The sequence below is a fragment of the Mobula hypostoma genome, chromosome 14 (genome assembly GCF_963921235.1).
Source record: "Mobula hypostoma chromosome 14, sMobHyp1.1, whole genome shotgun sequence".
NCBI lineage: Eukaryota > Metazoa > Chordata > Chondrichthyes > Myliobatiformes > Myliobatidae > Mobula > Mobula hypostoma.
In genome coordinates, this window is record NC_086110.1 from 37679658 (window position 1) to 37697932 (window position 18275).

Consider the following 18275-nt stretch of genomic DNA (forward strand, 5'->3'; position numbering starts at 1 on the left):
AGTTCCTACTATTCCTAAAAGGATATAAACAATCAAAGTTATTCTACCTTCCATCCCCCCAGGCACCGTTTTAGGGCTGCGGCACTCCAAAAAGACAAAGTTCAATCTTACACCGGGAACAATCTTAGTACAATTATCAGTACTCTTTTAGTCCTTCATAGTTCTTGGTGATTCTGGGTCCCAGCGTTTGCAGTCGCTCAGATGGATCCAGTGCTCTTGTCCTTCCACCTTGACCACTGAAGAGGTCTGCAGGAGGACCTGGTGCGGTCCCTTCCACCGAGGTCCCAACTTTGGTCTTTCCTAGTCTCGGATCAGCACCCATTCGCCAGGTTCGGGGTTAGGCCAGTCGCTGTCGTTTGCTCCCTCCTTACAGGCTTCCACAACCTGAGTATGGAGGAACTTCAAAGAGAGTGTTAATTGCCTACAATAGTCCTGTAATTCTTGTCCCATTACTTGTAAATCTACTACGGGAGGGGGAGGTCTGTCACTGTCCCAGGGAGTCCTACCAGGTCGTCCATAAACTATCTCTGCTGCAGTTAGTCCTGTCCCAATCTGGGGAGTGATCCACATATGATATAATGCCAGCGGAAGCACTTTCAACCTGTTCTGTCCGGTCTCTAGGGTTAGTTTAGTCAATTTGTCCTTTAGTATCCCATTAGCCCTTTCCACCTGTCCTGCCGCTACAGGGTGGTGGGAGCAATGGAACTGCTGGTCTATCTTTAGTAATTCACAGAGTTCCTTATTGATCTTTCCAATGAAGTTTGAAGACAAGCGACAGGGGATTCCAAATCGTGGTATGATGTCCTTTACTAGTATCTTAACCACTGTACTTGCTTTGTTATTGGTGGTCGGAAAAGCTTCTATCCACCTGCTAAACACATGTACTATCACCAAGCAATATTTGTAACAGTGTACTCGAGGCAGCTCAATAAAGTCCATTTGTAACACTTCATAAAGGCCCTCCTGGAAATGGAGTTCAGCCTCTTTCGCATTTGATAGATTTTCCAGGGTTTACCTGCTGGCAGGTTAGGCATCGCCTGGCTCTATTCTTTGCTGCCTCCTGCATGTTAGGGCTCCACCAGGTTCTTAGCAATATCGCACACATTCCCTCCTTACCCAGATGTGTATCAGTGTGCAGTTTATCGACAAGAAGGGGTAACCATGCATCTGGGGCACATATTTGTCCCGCTGGTGTCTGCCGGAGACGCGTTACAGAGTCCTGAACGCAATTATGATCGCGCCACAGGTCAATTTCAGCCTCGGGCGTCCCCCTGGGACTGCAAAATGGTGGATATGTCAGGACCATTAGGGGGTCTGCGTGATAGCAATGCACGCTGTTCTGTGCTCACTTCCCAGGGGCCAAGTAGGGATGCCTCTTTCACTGCCGCGTCGGCGCGCGAGTTACCCTGGGTCACCGGAGAGGCCTCTGTTAAATGGGCAGCGCATTTGATAATTGCCAATTTGGAGGGCAACAGTATGGCTTTAAGTAAGTTGGAGATATAATCAGAATTGGCAATAGGTTTGCTCGTCGAGGTCTGGAATCCGTGCTGTACCTAGAGGGACCCGAAGACATGGGCGACGCCAAAGGCATAGCGGGAGTCCATATATATATTTGCGCTGACTCCCGAGGCTAAAATGCAAGCCCTAGTAAGGGCGAACAATTCCGCCTTCTGGGCCGAAACGGGAGGTTTAAGGGCCGCTGCTTCTAAGGTCTGGGAGGGGGATGTCACAGCATAGCCAGCCACCCGGTTGCCTGCAGGGGAGATTGAAGAGGATCTGTCCACGAAAAGAGGTCAGGGTTGGGTAGTGCATGGTCAGAAAGATCAGGTCGGGGGGAGGTAAGAAAGTAGTTAAGTTCTATGCAAGAGTGAGGGGGGTTGGTTAGGGGTGTTGGTGGCTCCTGTAAAAAGGACGCTGGATTGATAGCAGAGCAATATTCAGAAGTAAGGAAAGGGTTCTGAAGGAGGACAATCTGGTATCGATTAAGGCGGGCCTGGGTAAGATGTTGGGTACTGTGTGTAGCGAGCAGCGCCATCATCATGTGGGAGGTATAAACTGTTACTGGTGCTGAAGGGTGATATTAGCAGCTGCCGTGACCATGCTGTAGACGGCGGGTAATGCTTTAGTACACGGGGGAAAGCCCTGTGCCACTGGGTCCAAGACTACGGAATAGTAGGCAACCGGACGGCGTTGGTCTCCGTGTGTTTGTGCCAAAACCACTGTTGCACAGTCCTAAGTGGGAATTGTCAGGTCAACGGAGACCAGTCATTCCTGGAATCATGATCAAAATTAGAGTTGGGGTCTGGATCATCAGGGTCCTGGGGGTCCAGGGTGGGACCATCGCCCAACAGCCCGTCAGTTGGGCGAGCCACCGCGTTGTGCTTCGGCCGGGGCGTTAGGACTAGAATCTGGGAGTGCTGTGTGGTCTGCGAGCGAGATTGGGTAGCAACATAGTCCGAAAATTGTGGGGTACCTGATCTGCCATTAGTAATAGTCCCCGGAAGTTTGGAGGATGCCGGGACGGGGGCTGTCACGGGGGTTGATGTGGGGGTAGGAGAATAGCGGGGTGGTTTCCAGACCTGACCTGAAGGATTTGGTAAACCGGATGGGGGAGGAAGTGGGATTTCTGCAGGGGCTGAAGGAACTATTACATCCTCATTGTCAGTTTCTTCGCCGGTGTCAAATAAAATCTGCAGTCCTGACATATCCAAAGGTGCACCTTTCCTAGTTGATTTAATTTGTTGTTTATCAAATAATTCACAGAGGGCCTTTAAAACCACATATGGTCGGACCTGGCCCTGATCATCAGTAGTAGGGATGTGTCTTTTTTTTTGGCATTTTCTAACCAGGATGTCTGTCTAGAACGCTCATTTAATCTGTCCGCTACTTTTACCCACTTCGTAATCAAATCTTTCCATTATTGAGAGCAATTTTGCTTCTAGACTTCAGTCACTGCTTTTTTGCATTTGTCCAGGTCCCAAGCTCCCCCCAGCGGCCAATTCCCCCCCCCCCCAATCTTTTATTTAAGCGCGCACTAAGGCATCTTAGATTCTTTTCTAGCTCCGGATTCTCCTTACACATCTTTCCGAGTGGGGTGATAATGTCCCCCTTATCCAAAGTCTGACCCATGTTTATCACTTTACTCCCCCATCCACTTCAAGGTCCTGACCTTCGCGTGGGGGATTTCCTCTCTTAACAACCGGTCTAAGGCTGGATGCAGTTTCAGTGAAATATCACCCGCCCCTCCCCGATTCTTTTACTGCAGTACTCGTGTGCGAGGCAACCCCAACTCAGTCACTCGTAGAAAAGCGAGATTTCCACTAGTTCACAAGTATACCCCAAAACATTTTTACAGCATCCGGATAGACTGCAGGGGAGAGCCACTTCCCGTGTTTGGCCAAACGTCTGCTCTGCCCTGTGCTGATCAATTTAATCTACACGCCCCGTCCCCTCCTACGCCAATTAGAATGGTTACCAGCTTCAAAATGTAATAGGTTACTGCCATTAACCCACTGACCAATTTGCTGTAACACACTCAAAGAAAAATGTAATAGATCACTACCAATGATCCGCTGCCCAATTTATTAGCACCGGCAGGCTTTAATACTCACAATACTTCGGGGATTCTAACCCCTCATTGAGGTCCCGGACCTCCAAAACAAATCCTGCGCATCGGCCCCTGGCCTCGGAGTCCCGGATTCCCTGTTTTTCAGAGACTATTTCTCATACAGATTCTCCTCTCAGAAATCAATCAACGTTAAAACCACTTACCCTCGTGGCCTCTACCGACTGTGGTCCGTGGAGTCCACTGAGCAGCTCAACAGGAACCCTGAGGGGAACAAGCAACCAAAGGAGACCGTGAGAGGACTGGGGGAAAGTCACCCCGTGGGCCCGTCCGTCTCAGCGGCATCCAGTGGATCGCTAGTTCACTAACACCAGGATCGCTGGAGGCTCCCGTTGGGACTCCTGGCTGGCTCGCCAAATTGTCCATACCGATTCGTTATTCAGTCGGAGAAAACACTCAGAGGCCACGTTTTCGCTCGATCAATTCTTTATTTAATTTGATCCGAGGAGAGGTAACCAGCATATGCATCTGCAGCGTCTGGCAATCAACTCTGCCTAGCCCGAGTACAAGGTTACATTTATATCCAAAAAAAAAGGTTTCAGTTAGCACCTGTTTCCCCTATCCACGCTTAAGACGGTTTTGTGGTTAGCAATTTCATCATGGTCACAATAGCTTCATGTGCAGAGGTACAGGTCAGTAAGCGCTTCTATTCTAAGAGATGAGCATGCAGTTGCAACATCCTAACCGTGCCTGGTTCTGTTGTCTAGTTCCCGCCCCTGCTATATTTTCCAGGTCACATACACCATTTAACCCTTCCTATTCTGTACTCTAACCCCCTTTTCACTTAAACACACACACACACACACACACACACATATATGTGTGTGTGTGTATATATATGTGTGTGTGTGTGTGTGTATATATATATATATATATATATATTATATATGTATATATGATTGTGAGATGTATCTCTCCGAGAGTTGGTTCCTAATGGGTTTTTTCTCTCTTTATTTTTTGTTTTATAGTTAGTGGGTTTTTCTTAGTTAGCTGGGGTTCTCTTTTTTCCTTCTTTTTCTTTTATAAATTTTTTTTCATTAGCATATATATGTTTTTTCTTCAGCTTTATTAATTATATATATACTAATTTGTTGAATCTCTGTATTTTATAGCTGTAGAAGATTATATTAATAAAAAGATTTTAAAATGAAATGAAATAACACATATAGGCAATTTTAAAAAATGATGCATTATAGGAAAATCTCAAGGTGATTTTCATGATCAGCAGCCTAAAATCCATAAGATACACACAAAAGTATTCAGGAAGCAAAATCTTCGTTGCCCAGTGTTACCTGCACTGATTTTATTCATTTAGTCAATGAAAAGAACATGGCAGCTTACACTGGATGAATTCCTGTGTAGATAGCTTTTAGGAAATAATGCACAGTTTTATAGTACTGTAGTAGCATTGGTAACATTCTAATTTGTTCTGTATTTCATTTAATTACATTATTTGTTACAAGTTTTACGGTAGTTTGACTTTTTTTTTATAGCTTTTTAACTATTTCCATGAAACTTAAGCTCATTGGGGCAGCCACTTAATTGGCCCAAAATGTACTGGTCTCGGTATGTCCCAATTAACCAGAATCCACCTTATGCCTTGTGTCTTTTGATAATTAGTGAAGGTGGTGAGCTCCACTTTCTGAACTGCTGTTCTAGCTGGAGATCCTTGAAAGCTGAGAAAAGGATAGAAATTTTTAATGAAAACAATGATATATTTATATTTATGCACAAATAATTTGCATTCAAATTCTAGCCAGGTCCTCGTCTGACAAGGAAAATAACAAAGTAAACATTCTAAAAATTCTTATTGTGTACTTGATCAAACACCATTTCTGTTTACTTACCACTGTATTGATTTATGTTTGGCAAGTTTAGCCCATTCTCTGCATTAAACGTCACTTCAATGTGGAAAGTAATAATGCTTGCATTTTCTGTGGCAATTCAAAATGTCAAGTATTTGCTGAAATACTTGCAATACATTGTAAACTGTTCAGTTTCGTAGGCTTTTCTATGCATTTACTATTATTTCAAATAGAGTTTCAGTGAAATATCCATTTTCACCCATCAGTTTATATGAGGCTGTAGGTGTTAAAATACTAGTTAGGACCATTTTGCTTTTTTTCAGGTATGAATTGTTTCTCCCTTTGCATGAGCTATGGAAACAGTACATTCGAGATCTATGTAATGGCTTGAAACCTCAAACGTAAGTACTGTCATTGTTTTGCAAAATGCACACATTAGTACTCTATATGTGAACTTGAAGGACCTGTGTGATTAACTGCAACAAGACCGAGATATCATTCAGAAATGTAGAGCAACACACCTAAAAAGCTGGTGGCTGTTGAGCTGTACAGATAACAGTGTGACCATCTTCTGAACATTGGCATTATTGCTGATGAATCACATTTTTCAGGAGCTGAGAATTTTGTGGAGTGTGGGTGTACAAGGCACCATTGATCAGAAGCATATTCTGACATATGCCACACACCATTCCAACATGGCAATATTTTATTTATCTTTCATCTTTGATGGGCCAAATTATGAACCTTTCAGTCAATACCACTGTGGAAACTCTTTGTCTGAAGGTAAAACTGTAGGGAGATAGTCACCCCTAAGTTTTGCAGGAGGCAGATACCTGGATGACATTCAGGAGAGGGCAAGGAAATGGGCAGACAGTACCTCTGTGGCTGGTTTCCTCAATAGTAAGTATACAGCTTTGAATACTTTTGAGGTTGGTACTGGATCCCAAGAGAAATATGTAGAATGTGTCACGTGACCGGCAACAATGAATATAGAAATTGAGTCAAAGTTTTATAAACAAATAAACATTTATTGATCTCTGCTTAAAATTAGTAAAAAGATAAACAAACAAAAACCTTAACCGGAAGTAAACTGCTATGCCGCCATTTAACAAACTGCCAAACTCAGTACTAGTTCTTAAAGCGGTAAATGCGAACACAGTATTAAAGTGTTAAATTGGAACACAGTTCTTAGAGTGCTAAATCTGAAAGTCCAAGATATTTATACAGTCAATTAGGAGAGACTTCCCTGAAGTAAAGAATTCCTCAAAGACATGACGTTACTGCTGATCCCAGCTGGAACCTGCCTTGTCCGCAGGATTCACGACGACGGAAATAAAACGGTTTAAAGGCACTGACCTTTTCCCTCTGTAGACTAGATACTGCACAACCTTTCCTGCTGCTTTTAGCAAAGGTTATCTCATGCAGGTCAATCTTACTGGAACGAATTCAGTAATAGTCAATCCTCTCCAGAACCGCCGAACGACTCCTTCAGGTTCCCGTCTTCACTCTCCATTACTACTGAAAATGTACATCAACAAACCTGGCAGCGATTGGTGAAACTACCGGCCCAACACTTCTGTACCTTACAATAGAAAGTAAAACTCTGTTTAAAAACTATACTGCATCATGAGACTAATACGCATCGTAGCGGAGTATCCGACTGACGATCTAACTGAAAACTAACTGCGTCACCAGGGGTCTACACTTATATACCTGGTGAGAACAGGTCATCACATGACCTCACATCACCGGGAAGATTACATCATGTGACCTCCGCAAGACCATTACATCATCCTCATAAGACAATCACAAAATATCCATGAAGTATGTAACAAATGTCAACAAGATGGCTTTTTAGAGCAGCTTGTGTTTGAGCCTACTAGGGGATCAGTTAGGTTGGATTAGGTGATGTGTCGATTAGGGAGCTAAAGGCAAATGAACCCTTTGGGGACAATGAACATAAAATGATATTTTTCACCCTGCAATTTGAGTGAGAGAAGCTAAAGTGAAATGTATCAGTATTACAGTGGAGTAAAGAGAATTGCAGAGGTATGAATGAGGAGCTGGCCAAAGTTGATTGGAAGGGGGCAATAACATGGATGACGGCAGAGCCGCGATGGTTGGAGTTTCAGGGGTCAATTCAGAAGGTGCAGGATAGATATACCTCAAAGAATAAGAAGTATTCTAAACCATGGATAACAAGGGATGTCAAAGGCAAAATAGAGAGCATATAATAGAGGAAAAATAGTGGGGATTTAGAGGATTGGGAAACTTAAAAATCAACAGAAGGCAACTAAAAAGCCAAAAAGGAGAAAAATGAAATATGAAGGTAAACTAGCCAGTTATATCAAAAAGGATACCAAAAGTTTTTTTTTAGATATATAAAGAGTCAAAGAGACGTGAGAATAGACATTGGACCGCTGGAAAATGACGCTGGAGAGGTAGTAATGGAGGAGAAGGAAATGGCGGATGAACTATATAAGTATTTTGCATCAGTCTTCACTGTGGAAGACATTAGCAGTATGCTGGAAATTCGGGAGTGTTAGGGCCAGAAATGAGTGCAGTTACTATTAATAGGTGCATGGGAAGTTGGAAGGTCTGAAGCTAGATAAGCCATCTGGAACAGATGGACTACACCACAGGGTTCTGAAAGAGGTAGCTGAAGAGATTGTGGAGGCGTTAGTAATTATCTTTCAAGATTCTGGCATAGTTCTGGAGGGCTGGAAAATTGCAAATATCACTCAAGAAGGGAGAGCGGCAGAAGAAAGGAAATTATAGGCCAGTTAGCCTGACCTTCGTTGTTGGGAAGATGTTGGAGTCGATTATTAAGGATGAAATTTTGGGGTTCTAATATTGAATCAGATTCACAGGTCCAGCAAATGAGATAGGAGGTGCACTGACTTCGAATAGGCATATTAATCACTTATTTACAAACGATAAAAATTCAACCAAACATTCATGTTTCACAAGTTACAGACACTGCAAAGCTGAATACTCAACAAACAGACGTATGTTAAACAAACATACTTAGTTAAAAAGTGCGTACAGATTAAACAAAGGAAGAAGAAGAGAGCAAGCCTCTTCCATGTGCTATTTATATACCCAGGATATTTGAAACTGGACGCCAGGTAGTTATCCAGTGTGAAAAACAGCTGCAGGCGCTAAACTAATCAATCACAAAGGAAGCGACTTTCAACAATCAGAATAAGACACACCCCATAAAACACTCCACCTCTGGAAAGTTGTGAGCATGATGATCCATCCCTCAGACTATTATGACTCACGAACTCCAAACTAAGTTACACATAAATCACAAATACAATACCCAGTACTGTAAACCTAATAGTCACCTCCCAGTATGCTATAGTAGTCCACCAGCCTCTCCGTGCCCCGAAAGACCACTAGCCCTGCCCCAGTGTGTAATAGCCAATGAGCTGGTCCCCCACTTAATCTTATATTCTGAGATGTTATCAACCAGATGAGTGATGTTACCCGACCCCTCGGGAATCTTGGTGTAGCATTCGTGACCGGTAACAGTACAAGTCATAGTAGTCATAGTCATACTTTATTGATCCCGGGGGAAATTGGTTTTCATTACAGTTGTACCATAAATAATTAAATAGTAATTAAATAGTAATAAAACCATAAATAGTTAAATAGTAATATGTAAATTATGCCAGGAAATATAAGTCCAGGACCAGCCTATTGGCTCAGGGTGTCTGACCCTCCAAGGGAGGAGTTGTAAAGTTTGATGGCCACAGGCAGGAATGACTTCCTATGACGCTCTGTGCTGCATCTCGGTGGAATGAGTCTCTGGCTGAATGTACTCCTGTGCCCACCCAGTACATTATGTAGTGGATGGGATACATTGTCTAAGATGGCATGCAACTTGGACAGCATCCTCTTTTCAGACACCACCGTCAGAGAGTGCCATCTTCCTTATCAGCAGGTAATCCAAGGCCATTGAAATGAGTTCCTGGGTCAGTCTGGCTGTACCATGCTGAGAAAGGCTATCATTCAAAGCATCCTTCCTATGTAATAGCCCTCTTACCGACCAGCATGGGCAAGGGCACTGGACTGGCATACATATAGCACTACATATCAAGCACACCACCCTGTGTGAATAATGGGTAGGCTTAGGAACTACATATCAGTGCCAGTTAGCTTCCATCCAACAAGTACCCAGCTTCACAATTCCATTTAGCATAGACACAGCTGTCCCAGGATACTGCTCTTGCTCACACTTGCCATGCACCTTGCACCTTGTACCTTTACTCAACATACCACTTACACTACACTCCCTGTCAGGTGCGGAAATCACTTTATGAGTCAGGACATTCCAATTATATAAGTGCTACGTAAAATAAAATACCAGCCCTTAAAGGACTCACTCCACCTGAGCTATTAAGGCTCAAGTCCCTTAAGGCTGTTACCATACTCTAGGTTAAGGTTAGCTGGAATGGACGAGTACCTCCCAGCTCCCCCATAACAGAATGCATGCCAAAATCCAAGAAGCCAGATAATTTCCCCCAACAGTCTTCATCGTCAGAGATCGCTATCAGTGGCATACCTTCTGAGATGTAATAAAGAGTCTTCAAACAACTTCAGCAATCTGACCCATTGATTCAGTATGCAAATTCAAATGCCACCCACAGGAATGTATAACAGGATCTCCCACCACAAACCAGCATTCACTGCTTGGCCATTCTTTTACGCAGGGAGATACAAATGATTAGTCACTGGATATTTTGAAAACACAAAAGCAACAAAACTAGTAGAATTGCTCCCCAAATGCTCAATTCCCTCTGACATGTGGACATCTCATATCCAAAATAAAGTTGCCCAAAAAGGGGATTGGGAGTCCCCTAAAGATTAAGTTGCAGGTTGAGTCAGGGTGTGAGGAAGGCAAATGCAATGTTAGCATTTATTTCGAGAGGACTGGGATATAAAAGCAAGGAAGTAATGCTGAGGCTTTATATGGCACTGGTGAGGCCTCACTTGGAGTATTGTGAGCAGTTTTGGGGATCCTTATCTAAGAAAGTATGTGCTGACAGTGGAGAGGGTTCAGAGAAGATTTGTGAGAATGATTCCAGGAATGAAAGGGTTATCCTTTGAGGAGCGTTTGATGGCTCTGTGCTTATACTCATGGGAATTTAGAAGAATGGGGGGGGGGGGAACTCACTAACATCAATCAAGTGTTAAAAGGCCTAGATACAGTGGATGTGAAGAGGATGTTTTCTACACTGGGAGAGTCTGGAACCAGAGCGAACAGCCTCAGAATAGAAGGACATTCATTTCAAATGGAAATGAGGAGGAATTTCTTAAGCCAGAGTGGGGTGAATCTTTAGAATTCATTGCCACAGGCAGCTGTGGAGGCCAAGTTATTGGGTGTGCTTAAGGTTGATAGTTTCTTAATTAGTGAAACGCTACATGGCGGAGGTACGAGAATGGGATTGAGAGGGAAATGGATGGACTGTTGAAATGGCAGGCCAGACTTGATGGATTGAATGACCTGATTTTGCTCCTATGACTTATGGTGTTCCAGAGGGTGGCTTATGTTCACCTTCACACGATCATTTGGAAGTAGGCATTGATTCTGGTCCTGCCAGTGATACTAACAGCTCATAAATGAATGGAATAACAGTGCAAGTAGGAGTTTATGGAACCTGGCTGGAAACAAAGACACCAGTCTGTCAGTAGATAAACTCACAGAGCTTTTATTCTTAAATTCCTTCAAGGACAAGTATATAAAAGAAGTTTAAGTTATCAAGCACTACAGCTTAAGGGATACTGCTTTCAATTTTACTCAGTTCTGTAAATGTTGCTTGGAAGTATTTATTAAAAAAATTGAGTGAATGGTAATATAAATGCAACTCCCAATTAACTCTAGCATAATTGCGGGATAATTTACGATGACTAATTAACCTACTAACCATAACCAGTATGTCTTTGGACTGTGGGAAGAAACCGGAGCACCTAATGAAAGTCCACACATTCCATAGGGATGATACACAGATGCCTTACAGATTATGTTCGAATTGAACTCTGAGCTCCAACACCCAAGCTGTAAATGCATCACACTAAGCACTACACTACCGTGGCGTCCCATATATCCAGATACTTTGGCGGCGATGATGCTCATTAAACTGAAACGAAAGAGACAGTGATAGGTGTAAATTCATTTTGTTATATTCCTTTTCAGGGTCATTGGACAAAGGGACATTGAATGTATATTTTTAAATAAGTTTTGTTTTTTTTTCCAAATCCCACAACTTTATATAAATCAGAAATAATTTACTTTCTAACAATGAGCCCAACATGTCCTTAACTTTAGGGAAGTATCTCAGTTATGGAAGTGGTGTGAGATAAATTACAATGGTGTAAAGGAGATTCTAAGTTTTTATTGTGTTTCATTAATGTTGAAATCTTTCTAAGTTTATCGATGCACATGGCTAAAATTTTAAAAACTAAAATGTTTTAAATTAAGTACTAACAATTAAGTAGCAATTTAGTAAAACCTGTTGAATGTCTGCTGACATGTAAAGGATAATAGTGCCTTTGTGGTTGTTATACAATGTTTCTAAAACATTCATAGGTCAACGAATATGATCCAGACAAAGCTGATGAAGGCAGACTTTCATGGAGCCATTGTGACAGGTACATAGATTTTTACAGTGTAATAAGCAAAAGTACAAAAAACTCCCCTTGTAGAAGATATAGTGGATTCTAGTTAATTGGGCCTTACGTTAATTGGGGCAGCTGCTTATTTGGGACACTGTGCCACTTAATTGGGTAGAAGACTGTTGCCAAACAGTTTCTAACTAGCGTCAGTCACATTCACTTGTTTGGCCGTTAAGACAGTACACTGTACTTAGAACAAACAGTTTTTAAATAACATCAGGTGTGTTTGTTTGTTTTCAAAAAGCAGTGATTTTTTGTTACTGATAGTTCATGAGAAATGAGCAGTAAGGCAATTCAGAACTGTTTTTCTCACAGCTGTTTTACCCATGTACCTGAGATTTATTTTCTTGTGGGTATACTCAATAAATCCATAATAGAATAATAACTATAATAGAATCAATGAAAAGCAACAGCAAATGGGCTTTTCACCAGTGTGCAAACACAGAAAGAAAATAATAATAATAAATATATATAAGCAATAAATATTGAGAACCTGGGATGAAGATGCCTTGAAAATGAGTCCATAGGTTATGGGAATATTTCAGTGATGGCAAGTGAAGATCAGTGAGGGTATCCCCTTTGATTCAAGAGCCTGGTGGTAATAACTGTTCCTGAACTTGGGGGTGTGAGTCCAGAGGCTCCTGTACCTTTTTCCTGATGGCATCAGCAAAAAGAGATGTCCTAGATGATGGATGCTGCTTCCTTGCAATAACGATTCGTGTAGATGTGCTCAATGGTGGGGAGGGCTTTATCCGTGATAGACTGAGCCGTATCCACTTCTTTTATGTAGGATTTTCTGTTCAAGGGCATCGGTGTTTCCATACAAGACTGTGATGCAACCAATTAATATACTCTCCACCACGCATCTATAGAAGTTTGTCAGAGTTTTAGATGTCATGCGAAATCTTCACAAGCTCCTAAGGAAATAGAGGTGCTGTTATGCTTTCTTCTTAAGTAAACTTACATGTTGGCACAGGATACCTTCTCTGAAATAATAACACAGGAATTTAAAGTTGCTGAACCTTCAGCATCTCTGATCCTCTGATGCAGACTGGCTCATGGACCTCTGGTTTCCTCCTTCTGAAGTCAATAATCAGCTCTGTGGTCTTGCTGACATCGAGTAAGAGGTTGTTGTTGTGGCACCTCTCAGCCAGATTTTCTATCTCCCTCCAGTATGCTGATACGTCACCGCCTTCGATTCAGCCGATTGAGAGTGGTGACGTCTGCAAACTTAAATGTGGCATTGGAGCTGTGCTTAACCACACAGTTATAAGGGTAAAGTGAGTAGAGCAGGGGACTAGTCACACAGCCTTGTAGTGGACCTGTGCCGATGGAGATCGTGGTGGAGATGTTGTTGACAATCCAAACTGACTGGGGTCTACAAGTGACAAAATCAAGGATCCAATTGCACATGGAGGTAATGTGGCAAAGGTCTTGAAGCTTATTGATTAGTTCTGAAGGGATGATGGTATTGGAATACTGAGTTGTAGTCAATGAAGAACATCCTGATGTATGCATCTTTGCTGTCCAGATGTTTCAAGGTTGAGTGAAGAGCCAATGAGATGGCACCTCTGTGGGCCTCTTTCATCACCAATGTCTCAAAATTGTGGATAAAGTGCTACTGGGCGATAGTCATTGAGGCAGTCTTCTGTGTACTTCTCAGGCACCGGTACGATTATTGTTCTAATCTCTGGAGCCTTGCCTCTGCTTGTATGCAGGCAGGGGAAGGACAACCAAGTGATCCAATTTCCAGAAATGCAGCAGGCCAGGCAGCATCTGTAGGAAGAGCTTCAGTCAACGTTTCGGGCCGAGACCCTTTGTCAGGACTAACTGAAAGAAGGGCTAGTAAGAGATTTGAGAGGGGGAGGGGGAGATCCAAAGTGATAGGAGAAGACAGGAGGGGGAGGGATGGAGCCAAGAGCTGGACAGGTGATTGGCAAAAGGGATATGAGAGGATCATGGGATGGGAGGCCCAGGGAGAAAGAAAAGGGGGAGGGGGGGAAAACCCAGAGGATGGGCAAGGGGTATAGTGAGAGGGACAGAGAGTGAAAAAGAATGAATATATAAGTATATATATATATAAAAAATAAATAACGGATGGGGTACGAGGGGGAGGAGGGGCATTAACGGAAGTTAGAGAAGTCAATGTTCATGCCATCAGGTTGGAGGCTACCCAGACGGAATGTAAGGTGTTGTTCCTCCAACCTGAGTGTGGTTTCATCTTTACAGTAGAGGAGGCAGTGGATAGACATGTCAGAATGGGAATGGGATGTGGAATTAAAATGTGTGGCCACTGGGAGATCCTGCTCTCTCTGGTGGACAGAGCGTAGGTGTTCAGCGAAACAGTCTCCCAGTCTGCGCTGGGTCTCGCCAATATATAGAAGTCTGGCGGACAGAGCGTCGACTGTACCTCTTCCTAGAGATGCTGCCTGGCCTGCTGCGTTCACCAGCAACTTTTATGTGTGGTTGCTTGAAATCCCAGCATCTGCAGATTTCCTCGTGTTTGCGTCTTTCTGTTCCCTAAGCAGGTTTTGTTGGCAATCATTTTAACTCATCGGCGTAGAAGCATTTTAAAAAATTACTTCTTTTGAGATTCACATTCATGTATTGAATATCTATTTGTATTACAGTGGTTAAGTCCAAATGCCCCTCTTATGTTGGGATTACTGGAATTGTCCTGCAGGAAATGAAACATATATTCAAGATTATCACTGTGGAAAATAAGCTTAAAGGTAATGTTACAAATCCTGTGTCTTTACATTAGGGGTTTTGTACTGCCCTCTATTTTAAGTGATAGCACAATATTGAGATAAGAACAAGATGCTTTGGTGAATTACCTACTAAACTACTGCATGCTTCCTTTTTTATTTTCCCGACTTTTGCTGTTTAATCCGCTTTATGTTTCTGATCAATTCCGAGTTTAAAATGCATTTATTTGCTATGGATACCGTATAAAACTTGAGGGATTGTAACTTGTAACTAACAGTAGTAGTGAGGTCGGGGTTGGTATTAAACAGGAAATTAGAAATGTGTGCAATAAAGGAACAGCAGTTATAATGGGTGACTTCAATCTACATGTAGATTGGGTGAACCAAATTGGTAAAGGTGCTGAGGAAGAGGATTTCTTGGAATGTATGCGGGATGGTTTTTTGAACCAACATGTCGAGGAACCAACTAGAGAGCAGGCTATTCTGGACTGGGTTTTGAGCAATGAGGAAGGGTTAATTAGCGATCTTGTCGTGAGAGGCCCCTTGGGTAAGAGTGACCATAATATGGTGGAATTCTTCATTAAGATGGAGAGTGACATAGATAATTCAGAAACAAAGGTTCTGAACTTAAAGAGGGGTAACTTTGAAGGTATGAGACGTGAATTAGCTAAGATAGACTGGCAAATGACACTTAAAGGATTGACGGTGGATATGCAATGGCAAGCATTTAAAGATCGCATGGATGAACTACAACAATTGTTCATCCCAGTTTGGCAAAAGAATAGATCAAGGAAGGTAGTGCACCCGTGGCTGACAAGAGAAATTAGGGATAGTATCAATTCCAAAGAAGAAGCATACAAATTAGCCAGAGAAAGTGGCTCACCTGAGGACTGGGAGAAATTCAGAGTTCAGCAGAGGAGGACAAAGGGCTTAATTAGGAAGGGGAAAAAAGATTATGAGAGAAAACTGGCAGGGAACATAAAAACTGACTGTAAAAGCTTTTATAGATATGTAAAAAGGAAAAGACTGGTAAAGACAAATGTAGGTCCCCTACAGACAGAAACAGGTGAATTGATTATGGGGAGCAAGGACATGGCAGACCAATTGAATAATTACTTTGGTTCTGTCTTCACTAAGGAGGACATAAATAATCTTCCAGAAATAGCAGGGGACAGAGGGTCCAGTGAGATGGAGGAACTGAGCAAAATACATGTTAGTAGGGAAGTGTGTTAGGTAAATTGAAGGGATTAAAGGCAAATAAATCCCCAGGGCCAGATGGTCTGCATCCCAGAGTGCTTAAGGAAGTAGCCGAAGAAATAGAAGATGCATTAGTGGTAATTTTTCAAAACTCGTTAGATTCTGGACTAGTTCCTGAGGATTGGAGAGTGGCTAATGTAACCCCACTTTTTAAAAAAGGAGGGAGAGAGAAACTGGGGAATTATAGACCGGTTAGCCTAACGTCGGTGGTGGGGAAACTGCTGGAGTCAGTTATCAAGGATGTGATAACAGCACATTTGGAAAGCGGTGAAATCATCGGACAAAGTCAGCATGGATTTGTGAAAGGAAAATCATGTCTGACGAATCTCATAGAATTTTTTGAGGATGTAACTAGTAGAGTGGATAGGGGAGAACCAGTGGATGTGGTATGTTTTGATTTTCAAAAGGCTTTTGACAAGGTCCCACACAGGAGATTAGTGTGCAAACTTAAAGCACACGGTATTGGGGGTAAGGTATTGATGTGGATGGAGAATTGGTTAGCAGACAGGAAGCAAAGAGTGGGAATAAACGGGACCTTTTCAGAATGGCAGGCAGTGACTAGTGGGGTACCACAAGGCTCAGTGCTGGGACCCCAGTTGTTTACAATATATATTAATGACTTGGATGAGGGAATTAAATGCAGCATCTCCAAGTTTGCGGATGACACGAAGCTGGGTGGCAGTGTTAGCTGTGAGGAGGATGTTAAGAGGATGCAGGGTGACTTGGATAGGTTGGGTGAGTGGGCAAATTCATGGCAGATGCAATTTAATGTGGATAAATGTGAAGTTATCCACTTTGGTGGCAAAAATAGGAAAACAGATTATTATCTGAATGGTGGCCGATTAGGAAAAGGGGAGGTGCAACGAGACCTGGGTGTCATTATACACCAGTCATTGAAAGTGGGCATGCAGGTACAGCAGGCGGTGAAAAAGGCGAATGGTATGCTGGCATTTATAGCAAGAGGATTCGAGTACAGGAGCAGGGAGGTTCTACTGCAGTTGTACAAGGCCTTGGTGAGACCACACCTGGAGTATTGTGTGCAGTTTTGGTCCCCTAATCTGAGGAAAGACATTCTTGCCATAGAGGGAGTACAAAGAAGATTCACCAGATTGATTCCTGGGATGGCAGGACTTTATTATGATGAAAGACTAGATGAACTAGGCTTGTACTCGTTGGAATTTAGAAGATTGAGGGGGGATCTGATTGAAACGTATAAAATCCTAAAGGGATTGGACAGGCTAGATGCAGGAAAATTATTCCCGATGTTGGGGAAGTCCAGAACGAGGGGTCACAGTTTGAGGATAAAGGCGAAGCCTTTAAGGACTGAGATTAGGAAAAACTTCTTCACACAGAGATTGGTGAATCTGTGGAATTCTCTGCCACAGGAAACAGTTGAGGCCAGTTCATTGGCTATATTTAAGAGGGAGTTAGATATGGCCCTTGTGGCTACGGGGATCAGGGGGTATGGAGGGAAGGCTGGTGCAGGGTTCTGAGTTGGATGATCAGCCATGATCATAATAAATGGCGGTGCAGGCTCAAAGGGCCGAATGGCCTACTCCTGCACCTATTTTCTATGTTTTCTATGTTTTGATCTGTTCCCCTGAACTACTACTCCTTGTATGTAGTATTTAATTAAATCAGCCACAAACCCCTGATCCCACAGAGCTGTCATAATCAAAAAATATTTTAATGTAGAAAACCTCATTGAAGTGAGAGAACTCCAGACTAGCCGCTTTAGCTTTGACTTAGTTTTCAGCTTCCCCTTGCCTTATGGCTTTAAAGGTGAATTAGGCTTTTTTGATTAAAATTAACTTCAAAGTAATATTTGTACTGTTAGCCTTTGGTAATAAGTCCATTTACATAGTACCTTCAATGTAGCATAAATTCCTGAGGAAGATTAGCAGAAAGGAAAAAAAATAATGCTCAACCATACAGAGTTATCAATGTAATTGATCAAAATTTTGGTCAGAGATGTGGATTTTAAGGAACTCCTTAAAAGGAGGAAAAAGAAGTAGGTGTTGAAGAGGGTTAGAGAGGGAAGTAATTTTAGGGACTAGTGTGCACACAGCTGAAGCATAGCTACAAGTGGTGGAGTGGTTTAATTCATGGATGAGTAAGAAATCAGAATTACAGAAGGCAGTTGTCTTAGCAAAATACAAGACTGGAACAAGATACGAAAAGTAGGAAGAGGAGACATAG

The 18275-nt window shown here is 42.5% G+C and overlaps 1 protein-coding gene across 1 annotated transcript in view; it reads left to right on the forward strand.

The window, feature by feature from the left end:
• pop4 (POP4 homolog, ribonuclease P/MRP subunit) overlaps window positions 1–18275 on the forward strand; it is a 39754-nt gene that overhangs the window by 16936 nt on the left and 4543 nt on the right. Inside the window, exons 4-6 of the mRNA XM_063066945.1 lie at window positions 5754–5831; window positions 12026–12087; window positions 14742–14843. Of these exons, the coding sequence (XP_062923015.1) occupies window positions 5754–5831; window positions 12026–12087; window positions 14742–14843 (242 nt within the window). The remainder of the gene's footprint in view (window positions 1–5753; window positions 5832–12025; window positions 12088–14741; window positions 14844–18275) is intronic.